The sequence below is a fragment of the Calonectris borealis genome, chromosome 29 (genome assembly GCF_964195595.1).
Source record: "Calonectris borealis chromosome 29, bCalBor7.hap1.2, whole genome shotgun sequence".
Taxonomy (NCBI): Eukaryota; Metazoa; Chordata; class Aves; order Procellariiformes; family Procellariidae; genus Calonectris; species Calonectris borealis.
The window spans coordinates 2,280,523-2,300,692 of record NC_134340.1 but is presented as its reverse complement, the minus strand read 5'-3'; the positions used below and the strand labels follow the sequence as shown (position 1 = coordinate 2,300,692).

At 71.3% G+C, this 20,170-nt stretch overlaps 2 protein-coding genes across 2 annotated transcripts; both read right to left on the bottom strand.

Annotated features, from left to right (window-relative positions):
* Window positions 1-716: 716 nt before the first annotated feature.
* Window positions 717-4,203, bottom strand: EFNA1 (ephrin A1). Its single transcript, XM_075133501.1, has 5 exons — window positions 4,095-4,203; window positions 2,260-2,555; window positions 2,114-2,179; window positions 1,801-1,851; window positions 717-1,603 (listed from the first exon to the last, which is right to left on the bottom strand). Exons 1-5 carry the CDS (start codon window positions 4,193-4,195, stop codon window positions 1,488-1,490), a joined length of 630 nt encoding a protein of 209 aa, XP_074989602.1. The 5' UTR covers window positions 4,196-4,203; the 3' UTR covers window positions 717-1,487.
* Window positions 4,204-8,624: 4,421 nt separating this feature from the next.
* Window positions 8,625-19,384, bottom strand: EFNA3 (ephrin A3). Its single transcript, XM_075175883.1, has 5 exons — window positions 19,180-19,384; window positions 10,668-10,957; window positions 9,760-9,825; window positions 9,539-9,616; window positions 8,625-9,399 (listed from the first exon to the last, which is right to left on the bottom strand). The coding sequence occupies exons 1-5, from the start codon at window positions 19,299-19,301 to the stop codon at window positions 9,278-9,280; spliced, it is 678 nt and encodes a 225-aa protein (XP_075031984.1). The 5' UTR covers window positions 19,302-19,384; the 3' UTR covers window positions 8,625-9,277.
* Between the last annotated feature and the right edge of the window lie 786 nt (window positions 19,385-20,170).

Here is a 20,170-nt window from a genome sequence, read left to right as displayed (position 1 = left end):
TGTGATCCCAATTCCCCAAGATCCCACCTCCCCAGGACCCTGCAGCCCCGGGGTGGGGGGGTCTCACACGCCAGGGGTCCCCCATCCCCGTGATTCCCATGCCCTGAGATCCCACCTCCCAGGACCCTGCAGCCCCGGGGTGGGGGGGGTCTCACACACCAGGGGTCCCTCATCCCCGTGATCCCCATGCCCTGAGATCCCACCTCCCACGACCCTGCAGCCCCGGGGTGGGGGGGGTCTCACACGCCAGGGGTCCCCCATCCCCGTGATCCCCATGCCCTGAGATCCCCCATCCCTATACCCCTCAGCTCCCACATTCCCAGGGCCACATGTCCCCAGGGACCCACCATCCCACTGGGGGTCCTGCGGTCCAGCCCCGGGGGCTCTGCCCTCAGCCCCCCCACAGCAGGGTCTGTCCCACCGGCGCAGCCACTGCTCCAGGCCTGGAAGCTCATCCCAGCGCAGGCGGGAAGGGGGGGGCAAACCCCCCCCCCCCGGGAGGGCTTTGTGTCACCAGATAAAAACAACTGATAGCGCCAGCCCCGCTGTGGCACTTTTCCACTTCAAAGCCCTATGCAAACACCAGCCAATTAATTAATTAACCAGCACAAATGCCCCGCATGGGCCATTCCTCCTTCCAAGGCCAGGCCAGCCCAGCCCCATGATGCAGGGGACAGTCCCCTTGTCCCCCCCTGCCCCAGCCCCAGGTGCTCAGCGTGGTCTTGGTTATTTATTCAAGACAATCGTATAAAAACTCCCATTTTAGAAAGCTGTACAAACCAGGGCAGGCAGAACACCCCGCGCAGGGTGCTGCTGGGGTGCCCCTCCGGCACCGGGCAGAGGGGAGGGGAAGGGGGAGGTGGAGGGTGGGGGCAGCTCTCGCCACCCCCATGTGTGGTGGGATGAAGGATGGGGAAGGGGCGCAGCACGGTGGGGAGGGGGTGTTTCCTCCACGCCGCTCCGCTGGCTGCTGGGCATCTCGAGCACATTCAGGCTTCCAGAGCCGGTGACGCCGAGGGACCGTGGCCCCAGGGCGCTGCCGCAGCCAGCGCCGGTGCCATCCGGCTGGCCGCAGGGCCAGCACCGTGTCCTCGCCTGCGGGACACGTCACAGTCTGAGCCCACAGCACAGAGAGACCCGAGGGCCGTCCAAGGGTGAGCTCAGCTCCTGGGGCAGGGGTGCCAGCCCCCCGCTCCCCTCCAGTCCGGGGCACGCAGCCCCTCCAGCCCCGGGCTCGCGCTCAGTCTCCGGCTGCTGAGAGCACCCTGCCTGCGAGGGCCGGGGGAGCTGGGGCGGCCCGAGGGCTTTGGCTGCTCAGCTCGGCTTCGGGCCCTCTGGCCCTGTAATACTGACAAATCCTTTCCTCGCCCAGACGTGCGCAGGGAAGGCCGCCCTGGGGCGCGCGCGAGGACCACGGGGGTCCCGAGCGTCCCGGTTCTGTCCCCAGTGGCTGCAGCCTTGGTCCATCTGGGCACGGGGGGAGCGGCTCACAGCCCCTGCGGCACCAGGAGGGGCAGGAGGAGGCTGATGAAGGTGAAGGGGCTGCTGCCCCTCATCGCCGAGTTCTGCCCCACGCTCCTCAGCACGTGCGCGGCCGCATCGTCTGCGGGGAGAGAGGAGCTGTGAGCATCCCCGAGGGAGGTGCCGTGCCCCAAGCCAGCACCGCATCAGCCCATGCAGGGGCTACCACCCGCCCTGCCGCCCGATTCCCTCCCGGGAGAGCGGCTGGGCTCAGCCCGGCTCTCCTGCCAGCCCCACGGCCGCCCGGACCCGTCTGCCCGCCTGCAGCCACCAACCTACCTGCCTGGATCCTCCCCTTCTGGGTAGAGGCAGGGACAGGCGGTGCCTGAGCTGCAAAGCAAACACAGGGTCAGGGCGGTGAAGGGCAGCTCTCCGACCCCCCGCAGCCAGCTTTCACCAGGGGCCGTCCCCCCGCAGCCGCCGGCACCTTCCCAGCCGAACCGTAGGCACCCACACCCCGGGGCTGGCAGGGGGCCATGGCCCAGCCGTGACTCAGCTCAGGAAAGGCCGAGTCGGGCATTAACGCTGTGAGCGGGAAGCAGGGGGGCACGGGTGGCCTGGGGGGAACCCGGGGGGTCCCGGCGATACTCACTGCCTTTGCCAGCCACCGTCACCTTCAGCTTCAGGCACGATTCCCCGTGGTGGTGAATGGGCTTGGCTGCAAGGGAGGATGCAGGTTAGAGGGGTGGGGGAGCCCGGCAGGGACCCCAGCCCCACAGTGGACCCCCGGGCACTCACAGATGTAGTAGTAGCTGTGCCCCTCCTTGAACTCCTTGCCCAACGTGAAGGGGGTGAAGCGTTGGAACTTCTCCGAGAACTTCTCGGGGCCGTGGAGGGCGCTGGGTTTGTCGCACTCCCAGCGGATCTGCTCCTTGGAGCGGGGCTTGCAGGCCCGGTACTCCTCGGGCTCCACCAGGTAGAGGGTGTAGCGCTCCATGGCGCGGGGGTCCACGCTCCCCTCCTCGTAGTGCGGGCAGATGATGTCCAGGTAGTCGTTGAGGCGCACCTCCACCGTGTAGTTGCTCCACACGAACCTGCGGCAGGAGGGAGGTGGGGGTTAGCTCCAGCAGGGAGAAGCCTGGGGGGGGGGGGCTCCCGCTTCCCCTGCACCCCCAAATGCCCCACATTGATTAACAAGGCCAAGGGAGAGCAGCCTCCTGCCCACAGCAGCTCCTCGGAGCCCGAGACGGGCAACCTTTGGTCCACCCTTCCCCCTACAAAGCCCAGCAATGCCCAGGCTGGCTTTGGGAGGAAAAGTCCCCCCAAACAGCTGGCAAATGTACCCCCCTTCCCGGCACTCCCCCACGGCCCCAGCAGCCAGGGAGCAGGGAGGGGACCCGCTGGGACGCGCACCCTGCCCGTCCCAAAGCTCCTGGAGCCAGGAGGCGTCGGCAGCTCTCGCCCGTGGGGCAGCCGGCCCGGCTCCAGCGCCTGCTGCTCCCCACACCTCACCCGGCGGGGGGGACGGACTGGCAGCCGGCTCGGGGCCCCTGCTGGGTCACCCCACCTCGCTGGCTGGGGCGGCCTCGGGAAGGCACCCATTGGGGCCAGCCCTGGTTCTCAAAACCCTGCGGGACCCGTCCCTCCTGGGGGTGACACCCCTACAGCCTGGGGGGGGCGGGGGGGGGAGCATCACCCAGGGCATGGGGCACCCCTACAGCCTGGGGGGACTGGTGCCTGGGTGGGGGGGCACCCCTACAGCATAGGGGTCATGGCCTGGAGCACCCCTACAGCCTGGGGGGACACCCCTAAAACCTAGAGGGCTGGTGCCTGGGTGGGAGGCACCCCTACAGCCTAGGGGTCATGGCACGGGGCGGGGTAGGGGGGCACCCCTACAGCCTGGGGGGCTGGTACCTAGTGGGGGGGCACCCCTAAAGCCAAGGGAGACACTCCTATAGTCTAGGAGGGCTGGTGCCCTGGGGGAGGCACCTCTACAACCAGGAGGGGCACCCCTGTAGCCTCGGGGGGGCGATACCTGGAATGGGGTCACCCCCACAGTCCCAGCCCGTCCCAGGGGCCGGTGTGCGGGCACAGCCGGGGGGTTGGGGGGGCGGTCCCGGTCAGCCCTCCCCCCCCCCCGCACATCCTGCCCGGGCGGCGGGAGCCGGGGCCAGCCCCGTGTTTGTCAACACGCTTCCCTGTGCCCCGGCGCCGGGGCTGGCGCCGCGCCACCCCCGCGGGGAAGGAAGAGGCCTCGCTCCCGCTCGGCCCTGGGAACGGAAAAGCCCCCCCGGTCGTCCTCCCCCCACCCCGGCCCGCACCTGGACCGGCCGCGCCGCTCCCCGCCTGCGCACCGGGACGGGACCGCCCCACCGGGGCTCAGCCCCCCAGCACGGGCCCCGCCGGGGTTAAACATCGGGCTCGACCCCCTCCCAGCACCGGGCTCGACCTCCCCTCCCCGGGCTCGACTCGCCCACCCCCGCCCCAGCCCCATAAAGGCTCCATCCCCGCCGCCCGCCCCGGACAAAGGCCGCCGGGGAGCGCCCAGCCCCGGCAGGTCCGCGCCCTCGGGGCCGCCGGGTCCCGGTGCCGGTGGGGGGGGAGGTGTCCCGGGGGGGGGGGGCGGTACTCACCGGGGGTTGGAGCTGTTCCAGAAGACGGTGTGGCGTTCGGCCGCCGCCGCCCAGCACAGCCCGAGCCCCAGCAGGGCCAGGGGCACCCACCGCCGCTCCATGCGCTCCGCGGGGCGCGCTCCGCCGGGCGGGCACCGCGCCCGGCCCCCGCCTTAAGTACGGCCCCGCCGCCGCCGCCGCCCCGCCCGCCCCGCGCCCCGCCCCGCGCACCGGGGCCGAGACACAACAACAACACGGGAGGAGGGGGGGGGGGCGGCCCCACGCACGACCGGCACCGGGCAGGGACCTCCCCACCCACCGGTGGGCGCTCCGGGGGGGCGGCTGGGGGCCAGGTCAAGCCCGGTGGCACCGCCACCCGTGGTCCTGCGTGTGTGTGGGCAGGGGGGTCACCTCGGCTGAGGCACTGGGGTGATGGGTGATGATGGGGTGAGGCCCGGGCTGTTCCCCGCGGGAGGCGGTGGGAACTCCCGGGGGCTCGGGGCAAAGGGTCCGAGCCGTCCCCGTCCCCTCCTTGCTGGGGGGCAACGGCCGGCGGTGGGGTCCAGCTGAGAGGGGGGTCCCTGCAGGCCTGTCCCCCTCCCGGCCCTCACCATGGGAACCCCCTTATCTGAGATGCTGGGGGACACCAGGAGCCCCTGGGCGAGCAGGGCCCGGGGAGCTGCAGTGGCTGCCAAGAAGGTGCTGGGGTCTGGGAGGGGCTGGGGGTGGCAGGAGCAGCCCCCCCTCCTCCTCTTCCTCCTCCTGCCCTTATCAGCTGCCTCTGCTCTCCCAGGGCTTTTGCTCCAGCACCGGACAAACCCCCCACGCGTCCCCCGCCCTGCTCCCCCCTGCTCTCTGTTTGCTCGATATTGTGAAATTCCCCCCGTGACCCCCTGGCACGGGGCGGGGGGCTGCGGGTGCAGCGGGCGCGTTGCCGGTTGCCTGGCGGGGAGCGCAGCGGCTCGCTATCTGCTCCCATCTGCCCCCAACACCGATCCATCCTTGTTAAGCTTGGCGGAGAGATCCTTCGCCGCCGTGTTGTGAAGTGATAACTCAGCCGCATTTGCAAAACAACTTTCCTCTTGTTTATTACATAATGATCCATTGATTGTGGGTAATGTTGCATGCCCGCTGCTGCAGCCGTGCGAGGAGCGCTCCCCTGGCACGCTGGAGGGGCTCGGGCAGGCGCCGGCACCGCGGCTGTAACCGGAGAGCGGCTGTCGGCTCCAGCAGCCGAGGGCTCCCACGAGGCTGAGGCTGTGGGGCTGGGTACCCCGCGTCCCACCCACATCCCCCGTGTCCTCCCCGCATCCCAGCCTCTCTCCCCACCCTTGGATCCCGCGGGAGGGGGACCCGCTTCTTCCCTTTCATCCTCCCTTGTTGCGGCCAGGCCTGACATCATCCCCTGCACCTTAATGACTGTGCAAGGCCTCCTGCTCCCGGGAAGCCGGCGCTGCCGTGGCATGTACAGGGGAGCACCTCCCAGGAACCCCCCCGGGGCCGCAGCCTGCCGGGATCAGAGAGCCGGAGCATGGCACGTGCAAGCTGTGGGGACGGGCACCGCCGGACCATGGTGGGAGCCGGTCAGCACCGCAGCTGCTTTGCTCCCCGGGGTCCTGGCATCGCCCTGGTACTGCCCCCACCATGGCAGAGACAGGCTGCGCCTGTGCCAGGTATCTGGGGAAACCGAGGCAGGGAGCAGCGACGGGGGGGCTGTGAGCCCCTGGCAAAGCCCAGTGCCCGAGACCGTCCCCCCCGGCAGGGCTGGTGCAAGCCCTGGGGGGCAGACGAGCCTCCTGGAACACCACGCTGGATCTGTCCCATGGGACTAGCATGTGGCACCCAGCGCCATCGGCTGAGGGGCTCCCCCATCCCCTCCGCTGCGGTCCCCAGCCCTGGGGCAAGGCCACCAGTGCATGGGGACAGGGCTGGGAGCAAGGCCACAAGGACCTGGCCGAGTCCCAGTGTCACTGCCCTGCCTGGCCCGTGGCAAAAGGGCAGTGCCAGCATCGGTGGCTGGACCGGGGGAGGAAGGACAAGCACGTGTCCCCTGCTAGGGACAGCCCGAGGGACAAGCTGGGGCTGGCGGGTGCCCCATTACCTCCCCGTGCTGGATCACCTGGGGCTCGACGGTGAGGGATTGAGCCATGGCAGAGACAGGGTGACCATCAGGGTGGGCAGCACCCCATGCAGGGTGTGGGTGCCCACCCGTAGCGGCACCAGGGGTGCCAGCGGCGGTGCGCACGTGTGCATGGTCACGGCCACGTCGCCTGGTGGGTGCGGCGCTGGGGGCCGCCCCAGACGACTGTGGGAGAGGGTCGGTGCCCGCGCAGGCAGGGCTCCTGCCACACCGGCTGCGGTTTGCAGGACAAAGGTGAAGGCATTTCGCGCCGTAAACACTCGCGGCAGAGCGGCACGGGGCAGGTGGGGCCGGCCAGAGGCCGCGGAGCGCGTGACAAACCCTTTATGGTTTCTCGGCTCGGGACACCCAGGTGCGCCCCAGCCCCTGCCTGGGCTGACGTCACCGGCCACGAGGCCGGGGGAGGAAGAGGAGCCGTCCAGTCCGCGGCCAGGAGCGAAGGCCGCAGTGACGTTCTGCGCTGGCTGCGTGCAGGCCGGCAGGTAGGCACTGCCCAACGCCCGGCTGCGCGTGGTAGGGGCAGAGCCGCGTCCCCGAGGCTGCCTGGCCACGCCAGGCCCTTACGCGTTTGGCCGGAGAGCGGGATGCACCCAGCCCTGCCCACGGAGGACGGATGCTGCCGCGGGGTGATGCAAAGCCTCGTGCCGCATGGCCAGCCCAGGCGCATACCCCTTGCCCAGAGCCGGACCTGCTGCTGGGGCTGTGGAAGCCCCCCCAGCACTCAGGGGACACCCAAACCCCAGTGCTGGGGTCCCAACAAGGGCTCCCCCCTGCCTTGGGGCAGCAGGGCTCGGGGATCCCCCATACCAGCACCCCAGGAGTCTCCCAGCTGGTCCAGGCTGCCCCCGGTGCGCCACGCTGCGCCCTGCCCGGGGGCACGGAGCGGAGCAGGGCTGGGTGGCCGGTCCCCACCGAGCTGGCGGCGGTGCCGCACACCCGCCGGGGAGCAGTGCCAAGGTCGAGGCAAGCGGCAGGAGGGATTTTGCAAGCGGAGCTCGCCGTGCCGCACTGTGCCGGGGGCTGCACCGGCCAACGGGGCTGCACCAGGCTCCCCAGCCCACCCTGCCGCGTGCCGCCGGCACAGCCAGGCACCGGGACGGGGGCTGCAGCTGGTCCCCGTCAGCCAGCGTCCGGGGGGATACGGCCCTCGGCAGCGCTGGGTGATGCGGCCGCGCCTGGACCCCGGCCGTGCCACGCAGCTCCAGCCCGGTTGGCAGCCAGGTACCGGGTGGCCCCCCGAGTCCCCGGGGAGGAGGGTCCAGGGCAGGGTCCCTGGCCACAGAGCGGGCCAGGCCTGCGGGAGCGTCGGGGGGGGACACGGGGAGCCCGACGCCTGCCGGGAGCAGCCGGAGGACCCGTCTGACAGGTTCGCCGGCTCTTCCCGCACCCGGACAAGCCTGGGCCGGCGGGACGCCGAGCCACCGCCCAGCAGCGCCTGCTGGGATGGGGGGAGCATGGCCACCCCGCTGTGATGGCCACAGGGACCCCCCGACCAAGGCCATGTCCGCAGCGGGACCATCCCCACTGGGAGAGGGGCCGCAGCCCCCCCGGTCCCACGCTGCCTTGCAGGGAGAGCGGCTGCCCCCCTCCTGGGTGCACTGGGCCCCCCCAGCCCAGCGGGGTGCAGGGTCAGGACCTGCACAGCTGCTCCCCTGCACTCGCCGGGGCTGTGGGGTGCCAGCCACGGGGCTGGGTGCACCCCACTCCTCCATAGCCCCAGCAACACCCCCCAGGTGTGACCCCATCCACAGCAGGTCCCTGGGCGCAGCCCCCTCCCCACACAACCCCTTGCCTCGCTGGAGGCACCAGCGGGGAGCCAAGGGCGTCCCCCCATCCTGCGGGAGCTGCCGCGCAGACAGGCGTGAGCCAGATCCCCCCCGACACTGGCAGGAGCTGGCATGCCCGGCGGAGCCAGACGCGCCGGTGGGGGCAACGCGGGGATTCCCACGGAGCCCCAGGCTCATCGGGATGCCCGCGGCCGCTCGCCCTGTGCAGCCGATGAGGATGGCGAGGATGGCGAGGAGGGCTCTCCTACGCCCACTCCTCCCCGGGCTGCTCCCAGCCACTGCACCCCAGCACCCCACTGGGACCCCGGGGACGTGTGCCAAGGGCCCTGCCCGCGGCCCCGCACTGCCCTTACCTGAGGGTGCTGCCTGCTGCGCCGTCCTCCTGCGGGCAGCACCGGGTCCCTGCCGGATGCTCCGTGCCGGTGCCTGGGGGTCAGTGGGGAGCAGAGCCAGTGGGAGGTGGGGGGAGCACCGGAGCACCCCGCATACCCCCGTTGCCAGCAACGCCGAGCCCATGACTGGAGCCGTAGGGCAGGGCTGGCCGACGGCCGACCGGGAGCTCTGCACACCGCTGTGACAGGGGTCGGTTTTTTTATCCTTTTATTTTTTTTTTTTTTTCTTTTTATAGACTAAGAGCAGAATATGAAAATCACCAGCCAAAGCACTTGAAAAAAAGGTCGAGTTTGTTTTTTTGTTTTGTTTTTTCCCCAAAAAGTGTCTGTGCGTTTGCATAGGTCGGGTCTTCACGGAAGACGAGGAAAATCCAACACGTTCGACTATGTACAAGCCAGCCCGGGGCCGGCGCCGCTGCCTATGGTACAGTATAGATATATCTATATAGTCGCTCTCTGTACAGTATGTATAGATCTCTATATAGGTATGTACAGGCTGCCCGGCCCTGGGGTTCCCTGCCCGCACCGGGCTCCCCAGTCCAGCACTGCCCCCCCAGCCACGGAGCACGGGGTGGGCTGCCGGCAGGACTCTACGCTGTGGGACGGTGTCGGCGGAAGGTGCGGTGCAGGCGGCAGCACCAAGCCACATCCTCGCAGACGTGGCCACAGCCATCGGTGGGGTGTGGGGGGGGGCGAATCCCAGCCGGGATGGGCGCGTGCCGTGGCCCCCTGCCCCGCGGGGCGGCTCTCCGGGCAGGGGGGTGGCAGTGCGGAGGGGCTGGGTGGTCCCGCGGTGGTTCCCTGCCGGTTCTCACGAGGGGTGGCAGGTCGGGGGGTCCCCACTCGGCGGAGCCGCGCTGGCCGGGTCCCCGCCGGCGCCGGGAGCTAGGAGGCCAGCAGCGTCATGAGGAAGAGCGCGGCGGCCACGGCCAGGGGCAAGTGTTCCCGCTTGGGGCTGGTGCCGCTGATGCTCTTCTCCAGCTTGGGCATCTCCGGGTTGAAGTTTTCTGTGGGAAAGAGTGAGAGGGTGAGGGTGGCACCGACGCGGCCCCGAACCCCCACCCCGTGGCTGGGGCTGCCCCGCGGGCTGCGGCGGGGAGGGGGAGGGACGCGGCGCTGCGGGGCCGGGGGCTCTGCCCGACTCACCCAGGTCCTCGATCTTCACCTCGGGCCGCAGGGTGAACTGCGGCAGGGTGGGTGCCAGCTTCTCCCCGGAATGCGACGCTGCAAGAGGGAGAGAGGGGACTGGGGGGGGGGGTCACGCTCCCTGGCCGCCTCGTGCCGCAGCCCCCCCCACCCCACCCGGGAGGCCACGCCGCCCCCCCCGCTCGCCCGCAGCCCCGGGGGCAGGCACGGGGGGCACTTACTGGAGGCGCAGCACACGAACACCTTCATCTTCAGGCAGGCCCGGCGGTGGTTGTGCGTCGGCGTGGCTGTAAGGCAAGAGCGGGCTGGGGTGGCTCCGGAGCGGGTGACCCCCAACCCCGGGCACCCACAGGCTCGGTGAGCTGCCACCCGCTGGGTCTGGGCATGTTGGGGTCTGGCCCTGCCTAGGGGTGCGCTCCGGGCTGGGGGGGATGCAGCAGCACCCCCATCCTGCACCCTGAAGATGCACCTGCATCAGCACCCTGCATCCTCGTCCTGCACCAGCACTCCCCAGCACCCCAATCCTGTATCAGCACCCTGCACCCCTGTCCTGCACCAGCACCCTGCATCCTCGTTCTGCACCAGCACTCCCCAGCACCCCAATCCTGTATCAGCGCCCTGCACCCCTGTCCTGCACCAGCACCCTGCATCCTCGTCCTGCACCAGCACTCCCCAGCACCCCAATCCTGTATCAGCGCCTGCACCCCTGTCCTGCACCAGCACCCTGCATCCTCGTCCTGCACCAGCACCCCCCAGCACCCCAATCCTGTATCAGCACCCTGCACCCCTGTCCTGCACCAGCACCCCCCAGCACCCCAATCTTGCATCAGCACCCTGATTTTTGCACCTCCATCAGCACCCCCCAAACCCTGATCCTGCATCCCCATCCTGCACCAGCACCACCCCCCAGGTCCCCATCCTGCTCCCCCACACCCCCATCTTTCCTCACACCCCCATCTCACCCCCGCATCACGACCCTCCCCCTACACCCACGACCCTCCCCACACCCCACACCCCCATCCCTGAGGTCAGGGTGCCCACCCAGCTGCGGGCATGCAGGGGAACCAACCGGGGATGGTGTGTGTGTGTGGGGGGGTTGTCCCACGGTCCCACCCAGCACCCCACGTACAGATGTAGTAGTACTCCTGCCCCGCGCGGAACTCGTAGCCCAGCGAGAAGGCGCTGTAGCGTTGGAACTTCTCCGAGAACTTGATGGGGCTGTGGGGCGCGTGGGGCCGGTTGCACTCCCAGCGCTTGAAGCCCTGGCTGGTGTTGCAGGTGCGGTAGCCCTCCGCGTTCACCATGTAGAGCACGTACTGCTCCAGCCGGTGCTCGGGCACCGAGGCGTTGTAGTGCGGGCAGTAGATGTCCAGGTAATCGTTGACGTTCACCTGCACCGTGTAGCCCTCCCGCCGCAGGCTGTAAGGGAAGGGGGGGGGATGGTGGGGGTCAGGGACACCCCCTGCACCTTCCCAAATGCGGGTCCCCCCTCGACAGGGACCTGGAGAATGGGTAGGTGCCAGAATACGGATCCTGGGGGGCAGTGGTATCCCCCTGCTCAACCTCTATCTGGAGCCCCGCAACACACCGGGACCCCTGCGCAACCTCAGCCCCGCAGTGCGGCATCACCGCATCTCGGGGGGCAGGGGCCGGCCTGGGGATGGATGCTACGGGTGCCGAGCCTCATGCACGGGTGCACGAGACGGCGCTGCTGGGTCCTACGGGGAACATGCTTGGTGGCCTTGAGGAGGGGACAGACACAGCAGGACAGACCGACCCGGCCATGGGGCTGACGGACACCAGGGACCCTGCGGGACCCCTGGTCCTCGCCGTGCAGCCCTGGGTGTGCAGGAGCTCCTGGGTGAGCCCCAGCTCCGGCAGCCTGCAGCCGACGCACCGCGGTTGCCCACCACGGCCCCGGCCCCACCACACGCGGCAGCTCAGAGAGAGGATTTCTCACCCTGCTCTGGCTAATCCCGTTAGTTCGTTAATGCCGTAAAGGGTGGCCCTGGGGGAGCCTCATTTACATTGATTAGGAGCGGCAATCCCCTCAGATCCACTCAGGAGAGGCTCTGCTGGCTCCTAATCCGCGCCCGATGGAAATCCCGGCCGCGGTAATCCTTGCCGCCGCGCTGACCCACTGCTCCTGCCAATTAATTACGAGCCGGCGCTGCGAGGCGCTGGCTCTGCACCGAGCTGCCGCGGCAGCACCGGACCTCGCTCCACCGCCCGGCTCAGCAGCGGCTGTGCCCCCCTGCACTGCGCCGGTGCGGCCTCTGCACCCCGCTGCGTTGGGGGGTCCCCTCGCCAGGCTCCCCCCGGACGTGGACCACAGCATCCCGCTGCGTTGGGGGGTCCCCTCGCCAGGCTCCCCCGGGACGTGGACCACAGCACCCCGCTGCGTTGGGGGGTCCCCTCATCAGGCTCCCCCGGGACGTGGACCACAGCACCCCGCTGCGTTGGGGGGTCCCCTCGCCAGGCTCCCCCGGGACATGGACCACAGCATCCCGCTGCATTGGGGGGTCCCCTCATCAGGCTCCCCCGGGACGTGGACCACAGCATCCCGCTGTGTTGGGGGGTCCCCTCGCCAGGCTCCCCCGGGACGTGGACCACAGCATCCCGCTGCGTTGGGGGGTCCCCTCGCCAGGCTCCCCCGGGACGTGGACCACAGCATCCCGCTGCGTTGGGGGGTCCCCTCGCCAGGCTCCCCCCGGACGTGGACCACAGCATCCCGCTGCGTTGGGGGGTCCCCTCGCCAGGCTCCCCCGGGACGTGGACCACAGCATCCCGCTGCGTTGGGGGGTCCCCTCGCCAGGCTCCCCCGGGACGTGGACCACAGCATCCCGCTGCGTTGGCTGGGCTCCCTCACGCCAGTTTGGGGCCCCTTTCCCTGTCTGTCAGGGCAGACCTGGCTCCACGAGGCCCTGACCCAGCACTTGGGGTCCCCTTGCCCCATGGGGGTCCTGCCACCCCCCCCCAGGGCCCTCCCCGCAGCGGAGCCGGCTTCCCGGGTCTCCCCGGCAGGGCTGGGCAGGCAGCGGGCAGGGCTGCGCGTGCAGACGCCCCACCCTGCCCAACCGCCCCCGGCGCTGTTTGGGGAGCCCCGGCACCCTGCCAGGGCCCGCGGCACCCCGGCACGCAGCGCCCCAGAAGCTGGGTGCTGGAGAGAGAACCAAAGGGGGACGCGACGTCTTGCCAGCAAAGGGGGACCCAAGCAGCGCCGCATCCCCGCCCGGGGCTGCCAGCGGCACCGGGGGTCGTGGGGGGGCCGATGGCAGAGCTCGTCACCCGTGGGGCAGGGAGCGCAGCCCCACGCGGCACCTCCCTCGCCGCGCAGCCGCTATTCCCCAGCCCAGCCCGGCACCCGCCGGCCGCCGGGCAACTCCTCCGCCAGCAAGGTGCTGAGGCAGCCACCCTTGCTCCGCAGGGCGCCGGGACCTTTCATCTTCCCCCTTTGATGTGGTGGGAAGGGGGGGTGGGGGGTGGGGGGGGAGAGAAAAAGGATTGTTATTAAAGAAATGGCCCCGAGGAGAAAATTGCAATTAACTCCGTGCGGGACGCGGGGCTGGGACGCCGGCGCACTCCGAGCCAGCTGCCCCACACCGGAGCGGGCGCCGGCGGCGGGTGCTGTGGCCGTGCCAGGGGAGCAAGGGGCCAGAGGAAGCAATCGGCCCCGGGTCTCTGCGCCATCTCCCACCGTGCCAGGGACCAACCCTGTCCTGAGGTGCCGGGGAGCTGTAACCCCCCCTTCCCCTGCGGCACCCAGCGCTGAGGCACCCTCTGCCCCCCCGGGACCCCGCTCCGGGGCTCATTAGGAAGCGTGGCTCCTGGTAAACAGCCTCACTAACGAGCACTGCCTCACGCGGCATTGAGGTCTCCCTTGGACTGGGGCACACCAGCACCGCAATGGGGAGGTACAGGGGACCCCAGACGGTGCGACGGGGGCTGGCAGCCCTGCTCCCACGGCGGTGAGCCCCACGGACATCGCTGGCCATCATGTGCTGGGAGCTTGCAGCCATGAGAGCATCGTCGCCAGCTGGGAGGGGCTGGAGCACAACCCCAAACGGGCAAAGCCACAGGGCCACCGTGGCCCGGGGCACATCCAGGGGACTCCGGCAGCAGCTTCAGCCATGATGCCGCGTCCTTGCCGCGCTTGGCTCCTGCGCCGTGACCGCCAGCCGCGCGGGCACAGAGCAACACCCCAAACTGCTGGATGTCCCCGAATCCCGGCAGCCCCGATACGATCGCCGGCGCACCCTGAGCTCTGCCCGCGGCACGGTCCGGCAGCGCAGGGCAGGCAGACCTGCATGCCCGGCCCAATCCCAGCAGCAGGCAGGGAGCCCACGGGCCCTGTTTTTGGGCAGGAGGATGGGAACAGACGCCCAGAGCGAGGGTCTGAGCCTCCCTTCTCACCGACACCCACCCCAGAGCGGGCACGGGCTGCCCGGTCCCTGCCAGCCCCCGCGGCTGTCAGGAAGCCCCAGCGACAAGCGACCTGGGTCAGGACAGACCCTCCCCGGTCTCCCGGGCTCCAGCAGCCGCGGTGCGGCTGGTGGGGCACGGTGGGCTCCAGCAGTGCCCGAAGGGTTAAGCGCAGGAGCAGAATGGGCAGCATCACTTCTGCACGACTGCATTTTTAGAGCAGGGCTTTGCGAGGCAGTGGTACCTTCCAGCAGCCTGTCGGCGCTGGGCAGATGGATGTCCCCTGGCAAAACCGTCCCGAGCGCAGGCTGGGCTCGGCGCCCACCGGCCCCGCACCGGCGGGACCCCGGCTACCTGGCAAGCCGCAGCCACTGGTGAACTGGGCGGCCGCTCCGCTCCCATCTGCTGCGATAAATCTGGGCTGAGCGCCGCACGCTCGCTCATGCACTGCTAGGGAGCGCCTGGTGCACTGCAGCACGCCCCGGCCCCGGCCGCAGCGACACGGGGGGGGATGAGACCCCCGCCCGGACCCCCGTGCTGTGGAGGTTCATCCCCATGGTGCGGGAAAGGCCTGGAGTGCGGTGGTGCCGGAGCTCAGCATCCCACGTTGGTAGTGATAGTGGTGAGGACTGGGGTGACCCGGGGTGTCCCCCAATGTGGGTGACAGCGTGGTGCCCCCAGCACTGGGGGCCGGGGCGGACCACCCCCGCAGGCCAGCCAGGGCCCTTTGTTTGGCTCCGGCAGCTTCGCCTTTTCGGCACATCCAGGGCCCATCGATCAGCCGGGGAACAAAAAAGTGCCATTGATTTACGCCGTCCCCTTCCAGTCACCCCGTGCGACAGCGAGAGGTGAAGGCGCATCGATCGCCGCAGCCGGTCTGCCCCGACAGAAGGAGGGACGGACAGACAGACCGACCGCCTGTGCCCACCGCTCAGCTGCCAGGGAGACAGGCGGCCGGCCCGGCCCCCCCCCTCCCGTGCCAACCCTCCCCACGCAGGCAGCGCTGCACAGTCACGGCGCCCAGACGGCCACGCACACGCGCGCTGGCTCGGCAGACAGCGCCTGCGACGCAGCCCACGCGCACGGGTGGCACAGCGCCACGGCACGGCCCCCCCCCCCCCCCCAACACGCCTGGCGCAGCCGCAAGGTGCGGGCGCAAAAGGCAACGCCGGCACACGGTGTCCCCGGGGCCACCTCCCTGCGTGGGGAATTGGGGCTGCTGGGGAGACGGGGGCTGCTCCCTGGGGACGCGGCAGCGGGCGAAGAGACCGTGGTGCCATGGGGCAGCGCCCACCCCAAGGTGATGGGCACAGCCCTCCCCGAGCACCCTGGGACCCCCAGCACCGCCCTACAGGTGCCCCCGCACCCCCCGTCCCTATCGATGGCCACGCGATCCCTTTAATCCCCGCTAAAGCCCGTACCTTCCCGTTTTGCTAACAAGATCAATGAGGTTTCTAATTGGGTTTTAATTAAACCATCAATCTGCAACCAGTGACTCAATTACCAGCCTGGGCAGGAGCGGGTGGCCCCGACCCTGTTGCACCCCGATGCAGCCGCCCGTTCTCCCATGGGAACCCCGCGGGCCCTGGCCGCACTGCCGGGGCTCGGTGCCACCCAGCACGGTGACTCACGGGGCATGGCACCCTCTGCCCCCAGGCAGCAGCTCCTGCCAGCGCCACAGCCAGCACCCATAGGTGGCCAGGGGCTCTGTGCCCCATAGGGACCAGCCTGGGGGGCACAGCCATGGGGCAGGGGGTGGCAGAGCCCCCCCAGCCCGCCCAGGGATGCCGCAGCTGGTGGGGCTGGGTAATTAATGCTCAGATGTGTAATCACCACCTTCCCCACCTCCAGCCCCGCAGCCGGGCACAGCCGGGGGGAACTGCCCCGCGTCGGGCACAACTGCCCCGCGCCCCACAGCACCTCCTGCTAGATGGCCCCGGGACCCACCGGGGTTGGGGGGTCCCTCCTGCCGCAGGGGACACCATCCCCAGCCCCACGGTGCCAGCGGATGCGATGGAGGGATCCGACCGGGCACAGCCCCGGTGTCGGGGTCCAGCAAGCTGCAGAGGACCCAGGAGTCCGGGCACCCCCAGGCCCCTCCGGCGGGCGCAGAGCAGGGACGCAGAGCAGGGACGCGGCTCCTCTCCCACACGAGACGCTCCCCCGGGAGAGGCTGCTCCGTGCAAGGGCTCTCAAGAGCCCCGCTCCAGCTCTCACCGCTTGGAACGCAAAGTCAGCCAGATAAAAGCCGCCTTGAAGAGGCGAGCGTGGCGGCAGTGCCAGCGGCTGGGGGGGGGCCGCACGCCATGCTCCCCGCGCACAGGTGGGCTCCGACCCGCCTGCACCAGCACCCCGTGTACCTCCATCTCACAGCCACCCTGCTCTGCCCCCTCCATGACACCGGGCACCCCGAGGCCTCAGGCACCAGCACCCTCGGTCCCTGCACCGGAGCCAGGGGCGCAGCACGGCTCACCCTAACCCGCTCTGGGGGGCTCCTGGGGGCTGCAGCAGCGTCGGGAGGGAGTTAGCAATGCCTGTGCCCATGCACGGGGACAAACCGCTGTCCCCACCTCGGCATCCGGGACACCCAGCAGGGAGGTGACATCCCATGCGCACTGGCACAATGGGGCCCGGCTCAGCTGGGGACACCCCTAGGAGCCCCCAGCCCCTCACCATGGGGCACGCCAGGGACGCAGCCCCCTGAACGCCACGTTCCCGGTACCACTTGGGAGCGGAGGGCAGGGATCGGATAAGGATCGTCCCACGCCCCCGGGGCTCGCCGGCTGCCACCAGCGGAGATGGCGGGACAGGCGGAAAGCGCAGCCGGACCGACAGCCTGGCCGAGCAGGAGCAGGCACCTGCGCTGCCCCGAACCTCAGATCCCACCTTCGCGCCTCCCCCGGGCTTTGCCATCAGCACCCCGAACCCGCTGCGGGAGGGGTGCCCTGCCCGCTCGGTGGCCCCCCTCCCTGGCCCCCTGGCACCACCACAGTGGCCGGGGGACCGGAGGAGCACGGCCATGTGCCCAAGGGGGACAAGCCGCTGCCAGCTCCTTGCTCCCCAAGGCACTACCGGGACCCCCGAGTGCTGTGGGTGGGCTCCGTGGGGCAGCCCCTCGCCCCATCCTCCCTCTTAGGGGAGCCGCAGGGGCGCCCGGGGCGGCGAGGCGGGAGATGCAATAAATTTCCCGGGGTGCCTGGCGCAGCCCCCGAGGAGCGGCCCGCAGCCGAGCATGCCGGCACCCCCCCCTCCCTGGAGAGCCCCGCGGGGCCGCGCAGGGCTTGTTTATTGCTCTGATTGCAGCGGGGTTGCTGGGATTTGCAGGCTGCGGCCCAGGGAGCCTAATTCCCCCCATAATTTATCTAATCCAGACACTTCGCTGCGCGGCTATAATTGCGGCCGAGCTGCCGCACTGCCTAACAATAAATATCAGTGCTCCGGAGTCCCTGGGACACGTCTCTGCCGCAGCCGCCCCCACCGCGCCGCCCGTGCCCTGAGCCGGACGTTCACAGCCGCGCCAGAGACGCGTGCGCAGCGGGCGCAGGCGTCTGGCTGCGACACCCCCGGCTTGGCATGGTGGGGGCACCGCCGGCACCCCCTCCGCCCAGTTCCTCGGGAGATGTTGGGGCAGCGCCGGGTCATGGCGCATGGCTGCGGGCGATGGGGTGGGGAGAGGCAGCCCGTCGGTCACGGCGGGGCGAGGGTGGGGATGCGGGAGCCTCCCACCCGCCGAGGTCCTGGCAATGTCACAGCGCGGGGATGAGGTCGATGAGCGAGTGGGGACCGGTCGGAGGAGCGGGGCGCAGGGGGATGCCCGAGCGCAGCGGGGCGAGCCAAGCGCCTCGCCATTGTGCTGCGCCTCGGCACGTCGCACTCACGCACAATTTATGGGGCCCAGGCTTCCGCCTGGTGACACAATCTCAATGGGAGGGAACGGAGCTGCCTCCCCGCACAAAGGGGCGCAGGGCGGGGGGAGCCCGGGGGAGCCCCAGCACCAAGGGGTACCGGGGGACGCTCCGGCTGGGCGCAACGTCCCCGCCACGCCCCTGAGCGCTCGCACCGGTGAGGGATGGGCGATCGCAGCAGGCGCAGCTCCCCGATCCCCGTGGAGGGGTCCATGGACCCACTGTGGACTCACAGCCCCCCTTCCCGGGAGGAGCCCAGCCCAGCCGTGCCCATCGCCGCCCCAAAGCCTGTGCAGTGCCCGTGCCCCTCCGGCACAGCCGTGCCAGCCTCAGGTGTGGGGGCCACGCACCCCACATAGCCCCTCCCGGGTGGGCGAGGGCATAGGGTGTGAGGAAGGTGCTGCGTGTCCATGGTCACCGACCGCCGGGGCTCCCGGGGCTCCGCTCCCGGTGGCCGTGGGCGCGACGGCAGTTTCCACACCTCCGCTCGCAACCTCCCCCATCGCCCCCGCACCCCCCCCGGGAGCCCCCGGCCCCCGCCCCGCCGCGCTCGGCTGCTGCCCCGGGGATGGCACCGGGGGGGGGGGCACCCGTCGCCCCCCCCACGCGCCCCCCCACGCCGCGCCGCCGGTGCCGCTCCCGCGCCCAGACAGGCGGGGGGCGCGTCTGGCGGCGGGGACGCCGCAGCGGGACCCCCTGCCCGGCCCGCCGCACCGGGGGGGGGGCCCGGCCGTGCCCTTCCCCCGGCACCCCGGTGCCCGCCGCGGGGCGGGTCAGCGCCGTCCGGGCGCGGGGGTGGGGGCTCGACCCCCGGTGCCACCGACCCACCCGCGCCCGCACCGGGAGCCGCCGAGCCCCGCTCCAGCGGCGAGCCCGACCCTGCCGGTGCCCGCGCCCCGCCCGGCAGCGCGGCCCCGGGGCCCCGAGCCGCCCGTGCCGCAGGTCGGGTCGGGCCGGCCGGGCGGCTGCCCCCCGCCGCCCGGAGCGGCCCCCGCCTCCGCGGACAGGGCGAGGTGCGCAGGGCCGGGAGGGGCAGCGCACCGGCACCAGGGGGGTCCCGCAACCCCGCCCGCACGGGGGCGCCGCGCGGACACCGGCACCGGGGGGTCCCGCAGTCCCGGCGCGCGCGCCCCCGGCCCGGTGCGCCCCCCACCGCCCCCGCCGCTGCGCGCATCCTTCAGCGCGATCCCCGGCGCGCCCCCGCCGCGTCCTTCCCGGCGGCGCCCCCCGCCCCGCCCGGCCCCGGGGACACCCCCGCCGCCTCCCGGTGCCGGTACCGGCGGCCTCCCCCCGCGCCGCCCGCCCCGCACTCACTGCAGGTTGGAGCTGTTCCAGTGCACGGCGTGCCGGTTGCCCAGGGCCCCCGGCGGCCCCCGGCCCGGCAGCAGCAGCAGCAGCGGGAGCAGGGGCAGGAGCGCGGGCAGCCGAGCAGCCATCCTGCCGCCGCCGCGGAGCCCGCCGCGATCCCAATGAATGGAGAACCGAGCCGGAGCCGCCCGCGCCCCGCGCCCCCGGCGCCCAGCTCCGCCCCGCGCGCGCCCGCCGCCGCCGCGCCCCCGCGCGCGCGCGCCCGCCGCCGCCCCGGGTCCGCCTTGCATCGGCACCGGCACCGGCATCGGCACCGGGCGGCGGGGAGCGGGGCCGCGCCGGTCTTGGGCTGCGGGTCCCCGCGGGTGGGGGCACCGGGGCCGGGTCCGGCACCGGGATCAGGTGCCACCGGGCTTGGGGTCTCACCGGGATTCCCGCGGGTGGGGGCACCGGGGCCGGGTCCCACCGGGATCAGGTGCCACCGGGCTTGGGGTCTCACCGGGATCCCCGCGGGTGGGGGCACCAGTGCCAGGTCCCACTGACATTGGGGTCTCCCTGGGCGGGAGCGCTGGGGCTCGGGGCACCGGCCCCCGTGGGCTGGCAGAGCCGTGGGTGGGGGCTCAGGGCCCCAGAGGGTCCTCACGGTGCTGCTGCCAGCACCATGGGGGTCACACATGTTCGCAGAGGGGTTTGGCCACCCCAGGGACACGGGAGTGGGCGGGAGGGTGGGCACCCAGCCACTCGGAAGGGTGGGCACCTCGCCACCGGTACCGGCAGTCTGGGGCCAGTGTGCCAGGGCAGCCTGGGTGTTGGAGGAGCACAGCCATAGTGCCAGGCTCTCCCGCCTGCCCCGTCCTGCCCCAGGAGCCTGCACGTGGCCAAGCACCCACTGTGGGGCTGGTTCCCTTGCTCTTCCCACACCCCTGCCTCGTTTCCCCCCGAGGGTCCGTGTGGCAGAGGTACCCAGGGGGTACCGGTGGCAGCCGCAGGGACAGTG